General features: G+C 42.8%; 1 protein-coding gene and 2 long non-coding RNA genes across 4 annotated transcripts; 2 read left to right on the forward strand and 1 right to left on the reverse strand.

Moving 5' to 3' along the window:
- Nucleotides 1-94: 94 nt before the first annotated feature.
- LOC148879379 (uncharacterized) lies at nucleotides 95-1,590 on the reverse strand. 2 transcript variants are annotated; one of them, XR_016104207.1, is made up of 2 exons: nucleotides 1,306-1,590; nucleotides 95-1,217 (listed from the first exon to the last, which is right to left on the reverse strand). It is a non-coding gene; the product is annotated as an uncharacterized LOC148879379 (long non-coding RNA). The 2 variants fall into 2 exon arrangements; XR_016104206.1 differs by having other exon boundaries at nucleotides 95-1,225; nucleotides 1,306-1,562.
- Nucleotides 183-992, forward strand: LOC148879380 (uncharacterized). Its single transcript, XR_016104208.1, has 2 exons — nucleotides 183-413; nucleotides 493-992. It is a non-coding gene; the product is annotated as an uncharacterized LOC148879380 (long non-coding RNA).
- A 7,751-nt stretch (nucleotides 1,591-9,341) lies between the features above and the next one.
- LOC148879381 (BTB/POZ and MATH domain-containing protein 1-like) lies at nucleotides 9,342-15,633 on the forward strand. Its single transcript, XM_088960910.1, has 4 exons — nucleotides 9,342-10,115; nucleotides 10,975-11,323; nucleotides 14,031-14,307; nucleotides 15,169-15,633. The coding sequence occupies exons 1-4, from the start codon at nucleotides 9,703-9,705 to the stop codon at nucleotides 15,345-15,347; spliced, it is 1,218 nt and encodes a 405-aa protein (XP_088817036.1). The 5' UTR covers nucleotides 9,342-9,702; the 3' UTR covers nucleotides 15,348-15,633.
- Nucleotides 15,634-15,651: the final 18 nt, after the last annotated feature.

Below are 15,651 nucleotides of genomic sequence, written 5' to 3' on the forward strand. Positions count from 1 at the left end.
GACTCGGAATCAGAACCCTTCAAAAGATAAATCCGGATTGGCCCACGGCAGACCTATGACCTGGGTCGTGAGCACATAATTTGTTTTTAGAAAATTTGAAAAAAAAGTTAAATTAATAAAACAAAGGGAAAATTCTCAATAATTACTCTATATTTTGGGCTTAGTGACAATTTAGTACGTGACAATATAGTATTCGAAATTTCAATTTGCCACAAATCAATATTTGGCATTAATTCACCGTCAGTCAACCATCTCGTAGTGTTCACAGGTGGTAAGCGTAGCCTTTCCTTCCGACCCCATGGTAATTTTCTGACCTGCTCTTGCTCGAGTAAGTGGTAAGCTTCAATCAACTCCGACAAAGGAGAGGAGAGGAGACTGTTCACGCGCAGGTTGAATGAACGACAAAGAAGGTGGTAAGCTTTAAACCCCTAACGTCTAATCAGTTTCACAAATTAGCTATCGTGCTAGAGTCGCTGAGTGGCTGCCTGCCAGGTCGTCCGTTATGAGAGAGTGCAAGGTCCAATTCTGAGCATTGATGAGGGCGAGGAGCCTGCCGACTTTTGGGATGCTCTACTAGTGCTCCGCTTCTTAGTGACGATCTTGACAAAGTGGCCGGCAAACTCGATTGTTCTACCGGTAAGGATCAGGTTGCAGTGGCAATTCGTCTTGGGGTTGGTGGGAAGAAGGTGGATGAATATGATTTGGACTATGAGATTTTCCAGAAGGCGCTTTCGGGTGGTGTGGTTATACAAAGAAAAAGAACCTAATTTTTCAGGTTGAAAAAGTCCCTTTCCCTAATTTTCTTCCTCTTCTTTTCATTTGATTTGTTTGGAGGGGCAAGGTGACTGTTTATGAAGTATATATGTAGGAGAAGAAAGGGATGTGCAGAAAGAAATGGATGGGGATTGGTACATTGTCTAGGAAGAAATGGATGTCCAACAATAAATGTCTCTGCTTTTCGTCAGATCAGTGCTGGCCATTCGTAACGGTCTCACCTGTGTCTCTTTAATTTGATCAGTTTGTTTACTCAGATTCATCTGGAGCTCTCTACAGAAGCTACAACCAACAAGTTGACAGAAACAGCTTGGCCAAACCCAGTAATTGCACAGCTAGACCTTGAACCCTCTAAGAAAAACCAAATTTTGTTGGAGGCATCAGAGATGGTGGGACCAAAAGGTTCAGTAGCAGTAGCTTCATATAGGCTGATTAGAAAATCCCTGAAAATCTTGCATTAAAATCAACCAGAAGTTAATGTAATATAAATACAGTAAAAAGCATAGAAAATAATAGAAAAAAGCAAAAAACCTGGTCGTCTCTTCCGGCATCGGCAACGATTGAGTTAGAAAAAGGGGTACCATTAGCAGATGTAATTTCTTCTGGCAATTTCTTCCACAATACACAGAGCAGATCTTCGTACGACGCTGTCTGGTTTGTCACTCGTCAATTTTAACTTTTCCGGCGTCGCATTCCGCTCGATGTTACTGGCGTGTGGAACTGGTTTCTTCAGAACTTTAGGTAATAGAGTGGGTGAACAGTGGTTCCCACTTTGCAGAGAAAGGATCATTTTTGTCATTTCAAAAAATAGTTCATATATTGGTCGAACTTGCAGATGGGTAATTATGTCTTTTTCCATTCTGACTGATGGTCATTACTGATTTGTCCCAAACTGAAAGTTCGAATATTAGAATGTCGCATTTTAAAGTTTGGGTACTAAATTGACTATAGGCTTAAATTACATGATACTTATGGGAATTTTTTCTAAAATAAATATAAAATTGAAAAAATATAATAAAATTAAAATAAAATAGTATAATAAAATTAAAAATAAAGTAAATTTCTTAAATTATTCAAATTTTTTATTTAACTATTATCTTAAATCACCTTTATTGTTTCTCACAATTAATTAGCTCTACCCTTACCCTTAGCATTCCTCAAATTCAAGTCCTTGGCGTAGTTCTTGGATTCGATTGTCACACCATTGTCATTGCTTCAATGGTTGGAGAATGATTCGTCTTTGGTGTTTCGAAGTTGCCCATCAAATGTGAGATACGACACCCATTTCTCAATTTCTGTCTCCTAAATCCCCTCTAATTCCCTCCAACTCTTTGCTAGTCTAAGCCACATGTTGAACAATCTGTCAAAATTCTCCTCATTTGGATAGGGGTTTCTGTTTAGTGTGAAGTCGAGATGGGGATTCCGACCGAGGTCATCTTAGGGGTTTCTGGTTACTTCTCGCCCCAGAGCGCTGGAAGATAGTCGATGAAGAGGTCGGGAAGCTCTTAGCGGCAGACTTCATCAGGGAGGTCCATTACCCGAGTTGGGTAGCCAACCCAATTCTGGTAAAAAATGCCAACGGTAAATGGCACATGTGCGTCGATTATACTGACCTGAATAGAGCCTACCCAAAAGATTGTTTCTCGCTGCCCAAGATCGACCGCCTAGTGGATGCGACCTCAAGGCATGAGTTGCTGAGCTTTCTGGATGCATACTCGGGTTACAACCAGATCAGGATGGACCCCGCCGATGAAGAAAAAATGGTCTTTATAACCAAGCATGAACTGTACTGCTATAAGGTTATGCCCTTCGGACTAAAAAATGTCAGGGCAACCTTTCAAAGACTTGTAAACATGATTTTTGAGCCGTTAATCAGCAATAAAGTTGAATGTTATGTAGATGATATGGTCATTAAGACCCAATTTTCAAATTTTTTATTAAATGATTTACAAAATGTTTTTGAAATTTTACGAAAGTACAACATGAAGTTAAATCCCAACAAATGCATCTTCGGGGTCACCTCGGGTAAATTCTTGGGGTACATAGTCAACCGACGTGGCATCGAAGCCAACTCGGAAAAGATAAAGACCTTCTTAGATTTGATACCACCTCGCAAATTAAAAGAGGTCCAAAGGCTAAATGACCACATAACCGCTCTGGGCCATTTTATGTCCAAGTAGGCAGATCGCCGCCTACCTTTCTTTAAGGCTATAAAGAAAAGTAAAGACTTCGAGTGGACCGTGGAGTGTCAACTCGCCTTCGACGACCTAAAAAGATACTTAGCTAGTATCCCGGTTTTAACCCGACCTGAGGAAGGGGATAAATTAAAGTTGTACCTCTCCGCGAGTTATAAGGTGGTCAGCTCGGTACTGATAAAAGAGGGAGATCGGGTCCAACAACCCATCTACTTTGTTAGCAAGGTTTTGTAGGATGCTGAAACAAGGTATCCGAAGATCGAGAAGTTGGCATACGCACTAGTCATAGCAGCTCGGAAGCTTCGTCCATACTTTCAAGCCCACACCATCGTCATCCTCACCAACAAGCCTCTGAGACAGATCCTGCTCAATCCCTAGGTGTCTGGCAGATTGACGAAATTGGGCCATCGAACTTAGCGAGTACGATATCCGGTACGAACCTCGAACAACAATTAAATCCCAAGCCTTAGATGATTTCGTGGCAAAATGTATGTTCAGCACCGCAATCCTCGAGCTGGACAAGCTCGATCACACCGAGGAGACTTCAACCAGTGCGGCACCAATCCCGGTTAGAGCAAGTTCGACCTGGGACGAGGAGCCCTGGATTCTCCATGTTGACGGCTCGTCCAACTAACAAGGAAGTGGTGCGGGAATAATTCTGTACGGTCCAAGCGGGGTGAAGCTGGAATTCACACTCCGGTTCAGGTTCGCAGCATCGAACACCACGCAGACCGTGTTCATAGAGGACTTACCTCGTTCCAGCATTCTCGGGGGGGGGGGAGTAGAGGTTGCTCCTGTAGCACAAGCAGAGCCGAGATGGATCGACCCGCTCGTGAGTTACCTGCTTCATGGGACAACTGTATAAGAGATCTTTCACGCTCCCTTACTTGCACTGCTTGCGACCCTCCAAGGCTGAGCTAGTCCTCCGCGATACCCATGAAGGCTTGTGCGGTGAACACTTGGGGGGCAGAGCTCTCGCCCAGAAGGCATTATGACAATGTTATTACTAGCTCATAATGAAGGCAGATGCATTCGAGCTCGTCAAGAAGTGCGACAAATGTCAAAGGCATGCCAACATCCACCACCGACCTACTGCCGACTTCAAATACCTCACCAGCCCATGGCCCTTCGCACAGTGGGGAATCAACATACTTGGCCTATTCCCGCCTGCGGCAGGACAAAGGAAATTCTAGTCGTAGCAGTGGACTATTTTACGAAGTGGGTGGAAGCGAAACCCTAGCAATGATCACGACCCACAACATACAAAACTTTTAGAGGAATATAGTATGTCGCTTCGGGCTACCTCGGGTACTCATCTCTGACAACGAAAAGTAATTCGAGGACATCAAGTTTTAGAATTGGTGTGTCAAGATGGAAATACAACAAAAACTTCACCTCGGTGGCACACCCCCAGGCAAACAGGCAAGCAGAAGTCACCAACAGAGTCATACTCTGTGGACTGAAAGCTCGCTTAACTCGAGCAAAAGGATTGTGGGTGGATGAATTGCCCAGTGTGCTATGGGCCTACCAAACTACTATCAAGACTGCCATGGGTGAGACTCCTTTCAATCTCACTTACAGCACAAAAGCGGTGATCCTAGCAGAGATCGAGGTGCCTACGCTACGCTTGGAGGCCTACGACGAGGAGACAAACAATGACGAGCTTCGTACTAACCTAGACCTGGTGGAAGAAGTACGAAACCTGGCATACATTCAGACTGCAGCTTACCAGTAGAAAGTAGCTCGGTACTATAATGCCCGGGTCAAGAAGTGATACTTTCGTGTCGGCGACCTAGTTATTCGGAAGGTTATGGCACCTGAGCTCGGTGTTGGTAAGCTTGGACCGAATTGGGAAGGTCCGTTCTGAGTAAGACGGGTATTCGGGGAAGGTACGTACGAACTCGAGACCTTAGAAGGGAAACAAATACCTCGAGCGTGGAACGTCGGCAACCTAAGAAGATACTATTTGTGATCACCGAACTGGAGAGAGGACTATTAGTCACTCCCAGAAGCCCAAGGGCCATAATGCCAAGCTGACATATGACCACGGCACTACGAACAAGTCCCAGTCACCTCTTCGGCATGGACAAACAAGTCCTAGTCGCCTCTTCGGCATAGGCAAATCAGCCCTCATGCATAAGGCATAGACAGTTTGGGTACAAACCCTACGACGTCTAGCCTAGTTCGGCATATAATAACAGGTTGGACCCACTAGCTCTATGGGACAACCGACATCTAAGCGAGTAGCCCGTGCACAGACAGGTCGGGTATATACCCTACAAGGTCCTCTCACTTCGGTATACATTATGCAAAGTTACCCCTACTCCTAGTCAGCTCGGCAGTTCGAGGTAACTTACACTTGGAAAAATTCTATTTCGGTTATCCCTACTTGTAGTCCAGCTCGGTAGCTCGACAGTTCAGGGTAACCTACACATTACTACTCCTACTTGGTTTAATTCGTCAGTTCGGGAATTATTTACACTTGGAACATTTTTTAACAAAGATAAGTCAAAATGTGTATTTCATTGATATAAAACTTCGAGTACAAGAGGAAAAAAGAAATTCACTATAGATCGAGCTTGGAGGCATGGGGTATACAATATAGGAGATAAAGAAGCCTCTGTTCATCTCAGTGTTCCTCGCCCTTGTCTGAGGCTTCAGCAAGAGGGTCCAAACACTCATCAGCACCGGTCTCCTCGATGTCACTGAGCAGCTTGCTGTCGCTTTCTGCTTCGGAGTCCAAATCTTCAGCAGCTTTGGCAGCCATTTCCTCTGTGACCCTTGAAGTAGTAATGGCGCTAAGGTCGAGCTGAGGGAATTCACGTCGGGTCAGGCACCTACTAAGCCTGAAGCCTTTGCAGTAGCTCTCTGTCCCCACCTCGATCATTTCCCTCCGGTACTCCTCCGAGGCCTTGTATTCCTCGATGGCCTTGACTTTGGCCTCCTCTACAGCTTGAAGGAGTAGCTCAATCCGCTCCTTTACATGGGCCTCGAGGTTCTCCACCTCCCTCTTTAGTGTCGCTTTCTGCCCCGTGAGCTTCTCCATCTCGGACATTAGCAATGTGATCAACTCCTTTTTATCCTACGCATCCTTCCTTAACTGGTTAACTTCATTGCGGGCCAATTTTAGCTCAGCATGAGCCTCACGAGAAGAAGACTCAGCTGCAAGAGCTCGCTTCAGGTGCACTTCGGACTGATAAGTTAGGGCATATATAGCAGAGTTCACCCGCCAAGAGAAGCGAACAAGAGTTAGTATAAGAGAAGTTAAAGTACAAAATTGAAGAAGTCAAGACAGAACTTACCACCATGCAATGGGTAGCCGCTTGTGCTCCAAGCTGAGCGACCGGCAGCTCGACCCAGCTAGAAACCTCCTCGGTGTATACTGTGCTTTGGCTCTTGAGAAGGCTATATTTCAGAGTCAGAATGCTTCGAGCTACTTCATCGCTACCTGAAGAAGCGACAATTGCATGGGCGGGCTTCGAAGATGTTGCCTCCTCGGGTGTGCGGGGCAGGGAGACCTTCCCAAATTCTTCCTTGACCAAATCGATTACGGGAGGTTGCTCGACGGATAAGGGCTACTCGGGCTCTAGAACGATAGCCTGCGGAGACTCAATACGAGCTCTTTTAGAAGCTCGCTTCTTCTTTCCTTTCTTCATGCTACCGAAGAGTTCGGTCGCATGGATCTTTATAGTTGCTACAACAAAAAGCAAACAATTAGAAACAGCACCAAAATAAAACAAAGACAACACAACAAGTGATGACCTACCAGGACTCAGACCAGTCTGCACGAGCTTGTCTTCGGCCACGTAGTCCATGAACTTCAGACCGAGCTCCGCCCAAGATCGGAGCGCTTCCCTTGTCTTCAGGTCTAGCTTGACACCGAGATCTTGGATGGCCACCCTCTAGTGAGTCGGGAAAGGCCACCCCTCAGTGTCACGGACCACGAAGTAATGCCTTTTCCAGGTCAGGTCCTTGTTTGGGAGCTCGTGCAAGAGTTTGTAGATCGAACGAGAGGATAGTAGTAAGTTCGCCTGTGTTCGGTCAGAACACAGGAGAAGTTCTTCTTTATTGAGAGAATGGAAGAAAAGATATCAAGGTCAAGAGGAAGGTTATAGTTGTGGAAGAGGGAGATGGTTCCTACTACATTACGAATGGAATTTGGGTGCAGCTGATCTATGATAATGTTTAAAAGTTTTATGACTTCGACAATCAAGGGGTGAAGTGGAAGACGAAGACCAGCTACGAGCTGCTCTTCGAAGATCATAATCTCGTCGTGATCGTGCTCCCAAGGAAAGTTACCTAGGGGAATACTATAGACTAAGTTGCTCGGAAGCCTATATCGAGCTACTAGAGACAGGAGCCTGTCCATCATCATTGTCGACGAGCCAAAGTTATCTGGATGCCGACCTCAATGCGAGGTGGACGCCAGATCACCTGAGGCCTCTTGCGCCTCCCGGGGTGATTCCACCTCAGGAGGATCGCGGACCGCATCTTAACCCGAAGTAGCTTCTTCGGTATGGCAATCTACGACTTGAGTTGAGGTACCTACCTCGGCCCTAACGGATCCACCACTCCCATTTAAAGACTGTCGAAACTAAAGCTAGATATGGAAAATACATGAAATCGAAAAGGAAATTTGGGGAAGACTCACCAAAGAGAGACCGAACTGAAAGAAGATGACCTCGGGAAGACACCAAACTGAAGAGACCGAGCTAAGGAAGTTGAATGCAACCTCAAATCGAAGGCTAGCAAATTTGTGGCGAAGCAAATGAGTCTCGGGCCCCCTATTTATAGCCACTGTGTCTGAGAATCAACGGTCGAGATTGAAGTGATCCAACGGCTCCTAGGAAAAGCGGTTGCACGACCCCCGAGGTTGAAATTGGTTTAGTGCGTGTTTTGACGTCCGTGAAGTTTATAGATCATGTGGCATCCACGTGTAGACTAGATGTGACGTGGGTAATTCCTAGTTGAAACGAGTGGCCGAACAGGTCTGACCAGTGATTCGCTCGACAAGCCACCTGGACCTCGAGCCAAATCCACCTGGACTCATCATGAACTCCCTGCACCGGGTCGAGACCCTTGGCTTGGGGAGTGGGGGGCAATTGATGAAGGGTGATTTGGCCCGACCTAGTAAAAAGGGGACACGTGGACATGACCTGACCAAGAGATGACAACTCAGCCTGACAAGTTTAGTTCACAACAATGGAGCTCGCGTATTCAGTCACCTCGGCACAAAGGCCACGGCTTAAGGATCACCTCAGAGCAAAGCCACCTCGATGCAAGTCTCACCTCGGCATCGAGGCACCTCAATATTCAAGCCAGTTCAGAACTAAAAGGCCGAAGTACCAGTTCAGAACCAACAACTCGAATCGACACATAACCGACTCCAGAAGCTTCTCCAACTACTCCCGAATCCCTCGAGATCACGATAAGTTAACAGACCCCGACCTTTCCGGGGATCACGATAAGCACTCATCCTCACTCTGCCGGAATCGGAGGAGGAACGAGATAAGCCCTACCTGTATGTTGTTCCTTCGGAAGTGGAGCAAGCTCCATCTCCACATCCCGGATATCCCAGAACTCTTTCGTGTGCCCCACAAATACTCAACTATATAAAGGCTCCAACCTCGATGGCATGAGGTACGCGTGATTTCTCTGCTCTCTAGCTCTCTAGCTCTCTACATTCTCAAAGCTATTTCAGCTCGCAACAGCTTACTAACTTAAGCATCAGAGTGACCTCACTGGGCTAGCCACCCCGGGTTCTCTGATCTTATTTTGCATATTTACTTAGCTCGCCATTCGACTGGAAGCCGGATCATCCTCCAGCAGGGAGCAGTCAGATCATGCAACATCACCAAACATGGCCCATGTCCACTCAAATCAAAGTCACGATCCCAACCAACCAGCCATTGCCCTTTGCCAATCTTACCTAACAATGGAGTCCAAAAATCCTGGTTCGTTTAGTAACACTAACTTAAAAGAATGAATAAGGGCCCATTTGGTGTGCCTTTCTGTATGGTCTTTCGATTGTTTACAAGTTGGGAAGATCGATTTTCGGTCTATTTCCATTTGGTTCACGAAAGATTTAGCCATTAAAAGATGGTGCGTTGAAAAAATGCGAAAAACCCATTTCGGGCTGATTTCAGAAAACCTCAAATAAAAATGGAACTTCCCACGTCTTTCGTATTTTAATCTCGCAAAGAAAGAGTTGGGCAGATACATGTATGCCACATAGTCTTCGCACTGTCTAAATCTTAAATCAAAAGCTCGTCTTTTGACGATTAGAGCTAAAACATCAACACGCGCCAAACGAGCCCTAATTTTAGATTGGTTTCCACAAAACTAAAACAAAGGCTTAAAACCCACACCCGTGCGTTGAACTGAGAAACGACAACAACCGTCAGCGCTGCATCCAAGAAGATTCCAATTTCCATGCCTCGGACAACAACCGTCAGCGCTGCATCCTAGAAGCCCATTTTTGGATCTCGCGGAGCGGAAGAAATCGTCGCCAATAAATGCCCCAAGCATCGCGAAGCGGAATAAATTTAGCAACCCAACCCTAATTCGTAGTCCCAACCAGTCCAATTCATCAGTTTAATTCTTGCCCAGAACCCCTGCAAATTGTTGATCGGAACCACCCTCCAATTTGAAATCCTGCGGGGAAAAGAAAACCCTAAGAACCTAATTCATTTATAAGAATTCCAATTCTGAGGGATTCCATCTCCCTTGTTGGATGAGCATGGGTAGGATCTGCAGAGGAGCCTCCATAGACTCTTCTTCCTCTTCTCCTTCCCTCACCACATCCACCTCTACCACAGAGACAATTAACGGTTCTCACCAATTCAAGATCACCGGTTACTCTCTTTCGAAAGGTCTAGGGATTGGCAAGTACATCGCGTCCGACATCTTCTGGGTTGGTGGGTATGCATGGGCGATCTATTTCTATCCAGACGGCAAGAGCATCGAGGACAACGCTGCGTATGTGTCTCTGTTCATTGCGCTTGCAAGCGAGGGAACGGATGTCAGAGCCCTTTTCGAAATGACGCTTTTGGACCAGAGTGGCAAGGAAAGGCATAAGGTGCACAGCCATTTTGGGAGGACATTGGAGAGCGGACCGTATACTCTGAAGTACAGAGGAAGCATGTGGTAAGTTCGGGAAATTTTGGACCTGCTGTTGGTTTTTTGGGTCTTCAATGCCAATTGATCGTCGCTAGGGTTTCAGATTCTTCTTTCCTCCTTATTTTAGATTCTAGAGATATGGAAATGTCTGCAACATTGTAGACTTCACTTTTGATCCTTCTGGTCAAATATTTGTAGTTTTCTTCTTGCATTACCCCACGACTTTATAAGTTTCTGGAAGGAATTGTCAACAAAATGTTTTAATTTTGGATTTCCGACATTCATTTTTTTTCATTTTCTTGTGTTTCATTTATTCCTAATTTTCTTCGTTGTTTATTTTGGATTTTTGAGCACCAAAGTTTGTAGGCGGTGCATGATCTGCTATTCTGAGTTTGAGCACTTAAGGTTGAAACCATATGAAGGATGACAATGATAGATCACTCATCTCACTGAAAATGGGTTGCTTAATTGTTTGGTCTGCAGATAAATCCATGTTAAGACAAAAGGCAGAGAACCAACAATTGTCCTGCTCCAGAACCTTAATTTTCTAGAAATCATGCGACTTAAAAGTCGGACAGAAACTCTGTCAATTCTATACTGCAGTCTGCAGCAGTTTCACATGGAAATTTAATTTTCTTAACCTATGGTGCAATACAAATCTTATCATTCCTTCCCCCCTTTCTCCTAATTCTAGCGTGGAGGATAACATTCATGAAATGATTTAAGATAACATATTAACGCGCAAACTTTTGTTATATATATTTTTTACCTATAACATAGATGACCATGCTACTTAATATTTGGGGTATAGTCTTGCACTCCAAGTTCATTCCCAAAAGAACAGCTCTAGAGACATATTTACAGGTGTAATTATTTGACTTTGCAGGGGATATAAACGGTTCTTCAAAAGAACAGCTCTAGAGACATCCGACTACCTTAAAGATGATTGTCTCTCTGTTCATTGTAGCGTTGGTGTTGTTGGGTCACACACAGAGGGACCAAAATTTTACTCGATTACAGTGCCAACCTCCAATATAGGGCAGCACTTTGGGCAACTCTTGGAAAGTGGAAAGGGAACTGATGTGAACTTTGAAGTTGATGGGGAGATTTTTGCTGCTCACAAATTGGTGCTTGCAGCCCGCTCACCTGTCTTTAGGGCACAACTTTTTGGCCCAATGAAGGATCGAAATACTGAATGTATAAAGGTTCAAGACATGGAGGCACCAGTTTTTAAGGTTGTTCATTTACTTTTTTTTTTCCTACTACAAGTTTATTTACTTCTTATTGTGCAACTTTGTGACATCTTAAGTACATTTGCTTAATTTGTCTGGATGTAAATTTCTTGGCTGCTAATTAAGAAAACACAGAAGTTGCAGAGTAGGTCACCTTTAGAAAAAAAAACAAGCATATTACATTTGTGCACTTTTGTTATTTTTTATGTGTTAGGGTTCAATCAACACATATGTTGGTGTATGTTGTCCTGAACCCTCAAAGACTTTAAAATTTCAACCGATAAGTAAGGAAGAAACTAAAGTTTTGTCCAGTTAACACATTCTTCTTCCACCTTTTTTCTTTTCTTTTCTTAGGACCAAAACAAGGGCTGAGCCCCTATATTTTTTGAATTCTCTTCTTTCTTCTTTTTCTTCTTATGAACATGTTGATTTTCAACGTTTTGATATGATATTTTTACATTTTTATCAAGGTTAGAGAAAATTACTAGTAAAAGATGGTTGGTTGTTTCTATGGAGCCTAGGGAGTTACCCTAGGATTCAAGGTTTTATTTAAAGAAGTCCGTCCACCTAGGTGCTGCTTAGGCAACTAGGTTACAAGGTGCTCCCCTGTTTCCTAGCCTCACCTTGGCACCTTGAAAACTATGGCTGCACCCCTATTTTCTCCCCTTCCTGTTATCTCCGATGCATGTATTGGAGAATTTTCTCTCATGATTGTTATAATGCTTAGAGTTCATTTCACAATATCACCCTTTTTTTCGTCTTCCACAATATTAGCCTTTGTGAGAGAAATATTAATGTTAGCGACATTTCAATTGTTTGGTTTCCATATACAGAATTGCAAAACTGTTCTATTTTATCACATTCATGCCAGGGGACAGAGGCCTGGAGCTGGGAATCTGGGACCAGAGAACCCATAAATGATTTGGGTCCCTGTAACTTAATGTTCGTTGAGGGTAAGAAACCACCATAAATGGCTCTTGAGTGGACAAAATATCAGTTTTTTACTGGATACATTTGGGTGGTGCAATATGAATTATAGAAAGCTTTGAAATACAATTCACAATTCAGTTGGTTAAAAAGCTCCTCTTATGCTGATTATTTATTTGCTTTTGTTTGTAGACTTTATGAAGAATTGGTGAGATACCTTTAAGAGGAGCTAAAACAGGAATAAGAAAAGAACAATAAAATATACACCATTATGATACATTCTACTGTTAGCAGGTTATGTGCCAATATAATACAAAATTCATCTTTCAGCAGTATTCTTTTTACAAGCTAGGTGACCTCTAGCACCGTGCCTTTTATCTAATTTATTTTCTCTCTGAAAAACAAAAATGGACATTTAATCACTTAGAAATCTCTCTATTTTCTGCTTCATGTTAGGGCATTCTTGTTTCAACATTTGATCACTTTGTTCATCTTGACAAAGTAACTAGTTTTGCATTTTTCACATTACCCATATATCATGTACAGAGATTTTTTTCCTGAAATATCCAGTTGTCCTTTTTGATGTGGTAGAGTACAAAATTCATATTGTTGAAGAATTAAAAAGGAAAAAAAAATCACGTGATTGTTTCCAAGTTAATATTCTTCACCTTCAATTATCTCAGCAGTGCAGAATGTTACTTTATTTTTCACCTCATTTTCTTGTGATGTAGGCATTTCTATTGGAAATCATTGTTTTATCTGTTGAGGAATGTTGCTTATCATATTGTAGAGGCCTATAGGGAAGTTGGCTGAGTTGGTTATTTTTTTTAGGTGAGTAATTGTGGTGCCATAGAGGATCGTTACATATCCACCAGTCTATAGCTGAATTCTTCTCCTAAGGTGCCGCTCTCGCTCACAGATCTTACACCAGTGGTGCCTATCCTCTTGCTTCTGCCATCAGTTGCGAGCTACCATGGTTGTATCAAGTCTATCAAGTTTAGCCTCAACTTGGTCAAGTTTGTACTATTGTTGGTTAACATCATATTCTATATCTATATCATTTGTTTTTCCATATAGTCTTATAGTGACCATATAAATTCAGTCCTTTGCTTACTTGGGGGGATGAAGCCCATAATGGAAAAGGCAATACTTGACTCCTGATTCATGGAGCAACTCAAGACTGGAATCACAGAGTTGTTGAGGTTATTGTTGGTATAGATGCAGATATATACCCAGCTCAAACCAATTACTTGAATTCTTCCAAAGCCACTATATGTTACCCTAATATCCAAAACTCTTCCTATTCCCTCTTATCTGACCAAACTTAATGTGGTTGGCTCTAGAATAGTGTCAAACTTAAAGTTGGATCTACCGATCTAGAACAGTGTTAAATGAGTTATTATTTGAACTTCATCTGATGACAAGGAGGAACCAATGGTCTTGATTTCCTTCCTTGTGTAACTTGTGAAGGTAAACTACTCCAGAGAAAGAAAAGAACGAAACGATTGAAAGCAAATCTAGGAAAAACTTCCTTCTAGCCCTTTCTTCTACTAGGTTCTTATTTAGATAACTGAAAATGTTACAGGTATGATAATTATTGTTAATATCATCTAGTTTTGATTCTTCTTTCAGGGCTAGTAATTATGTCTATTTTTTCAGGAGTGGGTGGTTAGATGGTAGGGATGCGTAGTGTTGGAAGTCTGGTTGGTTCCTTAGTTTATTTGAAAGCCAGTCATGGCAAGTGTTTGACTTATTCTCTTTTTCGTGGATGTGCATTTTACAGGCCTTACTCCATTTCATATATTGGGATGACCTACCAGACATGCAAGAACTCACTGGTTTGAACTCGAAAGGGGCTTCCACACTGATGGGGCAGCATATGCTTGCAGCAGCAGACCGATATGGACTTGAGAGGCTCAGATTGCTCTGTGAGGCTAAGCTTTGTGAGGATGTTGCCATCAATACTGTGGCAACTACATTAGCCTTGGCAGAGCAGCACCACTGCTTCCAACTTAAAGCTGTGTGTCTCAAATTTGTTGCTCTGCCTGAAAACCTAAAAGGTAAACATGATTTATTCACTTTTATACTATTTAACTTCAAAATTTCCCAAGTGCGCTATATGTAATGGCAGAGGTAATTTACAACTGTAATGATGTTTTGAGTTTATTACATGAAGATTTGAATGTGCATGCTAAATTGGTTAGCCAGGTGCTAGGTTTACCCTCCAGGAATAGAAAGGACATGGTTAGTACTTAATGACTATTATTACCAACAGATTTTGAGATGGTCCTCCATTTAAATTGTCTGATTAATGTAATTCTAGCAGTGCTGAACAAAATGGCTGTTTGGGTGACATGGAAGGTACAAAAAAGGTTCTTGTCCCATTTGCAGTCTAGTGCTGTGAAGATCGGGCTCCTGTATGTATCCACATGGACACTTGTAAAAAGGTGCTCTATATTTCAATTTTGGGCACTTTCCCCATGTTGTCTTTGTCATGCATGTGACATGCGCTATAGGGCTGGTTGTGTATTGTTACTAAAACTGAAAACCCTGTTCTGCTGTGAAAGAAATCGAAATATAGTTGAATTTCAGTGGTTTTATTTCCTTTTACGGAAAAGGACAGAACCTAAAAGAAATAGTTATGAATTATCAAAAAAAAAAAAAAGAAATAGTTATATTAATGCACGTGTGTCCTAGTTGGTTGCAGTGTCCTATCGATATTTTCTTTTGAGGCAAAAACTACAAGCTCTAGCAGTATCATGCGAGCGTAATTGTAAAAACTTTGAATCAAATAGGTGTTACTGAAATTCTCAGTGATTTTGTGTTAAGTTTCAATAAAGATGTAATTGCCTTAGGTTTTCCTAATTTTTTTTCTTGTGATACGATACTGAGATGAAGAGGTTTTGCATTGTCTATTGCAGCTGTGATGCAAACAGATGGGTTTGAATATTTGAAGGAAAGCTGCCCCCCTGTCCTGACCGAGCTCCTAGAGTATGTAGCTAGAGTTGGTGAGCACTCTGTTATTGTCTGCAGGCACGGGAATGAAGCCGTTCTTGATGGCAGTGATGTCAACGGGAGGCGGGTGAAACAGAGAATATAAGTATCGGCTTAAGCATTCTCCATAAGCAGCAGGGAAGAGATCGAAATGAACTAGAAGAGCTTTCGAGAAGGATTACAAAAGGCATTCTTCAATTCTTCTCACCTTTTCCATTTTGTAAGAAAATGTAAAATTAATGTATGTCTTGTAATGTGAAGGGTGGTTTCCTTGGGGAAAAGTTTGCTTGATTGACGTGGTTGTGTAAAGACTCCTCGCACGCGCATGAATAATGGGTTCGAATCTCAGTTAGTAGCTACTACGTGAATGAATTGATTCTTGTACATGTAAATGGCGCGCGTTAAATACC

The sequence above is a fragment of the Nelumbo lutea genome, chromosome 1 (assembly GCF_056320005.1).
Source record: "Nelumbo lutea isolate HS-2025 chromosome 1, American lotus-T2T, whole genome shotgun sequence".
NCBI lineage: Eukaryota > Viridiplantae > Streptophyta > Magnoliopsida > Proteales > Nelumbonaceae > Nelumbo > Nelumbo lutea.

What these genes read in the sequence shown, in the direction of transcription:
- LOC148879381 (XM_088960910.1), top strand. Translation starts at nt 9,703, where the DNA reads ATGAGCATGGGTAGGATCTGCAGAGGAGCCTCCATAGACTCTTCTTCC. An exon ending in AAGTACAGAGGAAGCATGTG is followed by an intron (nt 10,116 to 10,974) that starts GTAAGTTCGGGA and finishes TTGACTTTGCAG; the next exon opens with GGGATATAAACGGTTCTTCA. An exon ending in TGGAGGCACCAGTTTTTAAG is followed by an intron (nt 11,324 to 14,030) that starts GTTGTTCATTTA and finishes TGCATTTTACAG; the next exon opens with GCCTTACTCCATTTCATATA.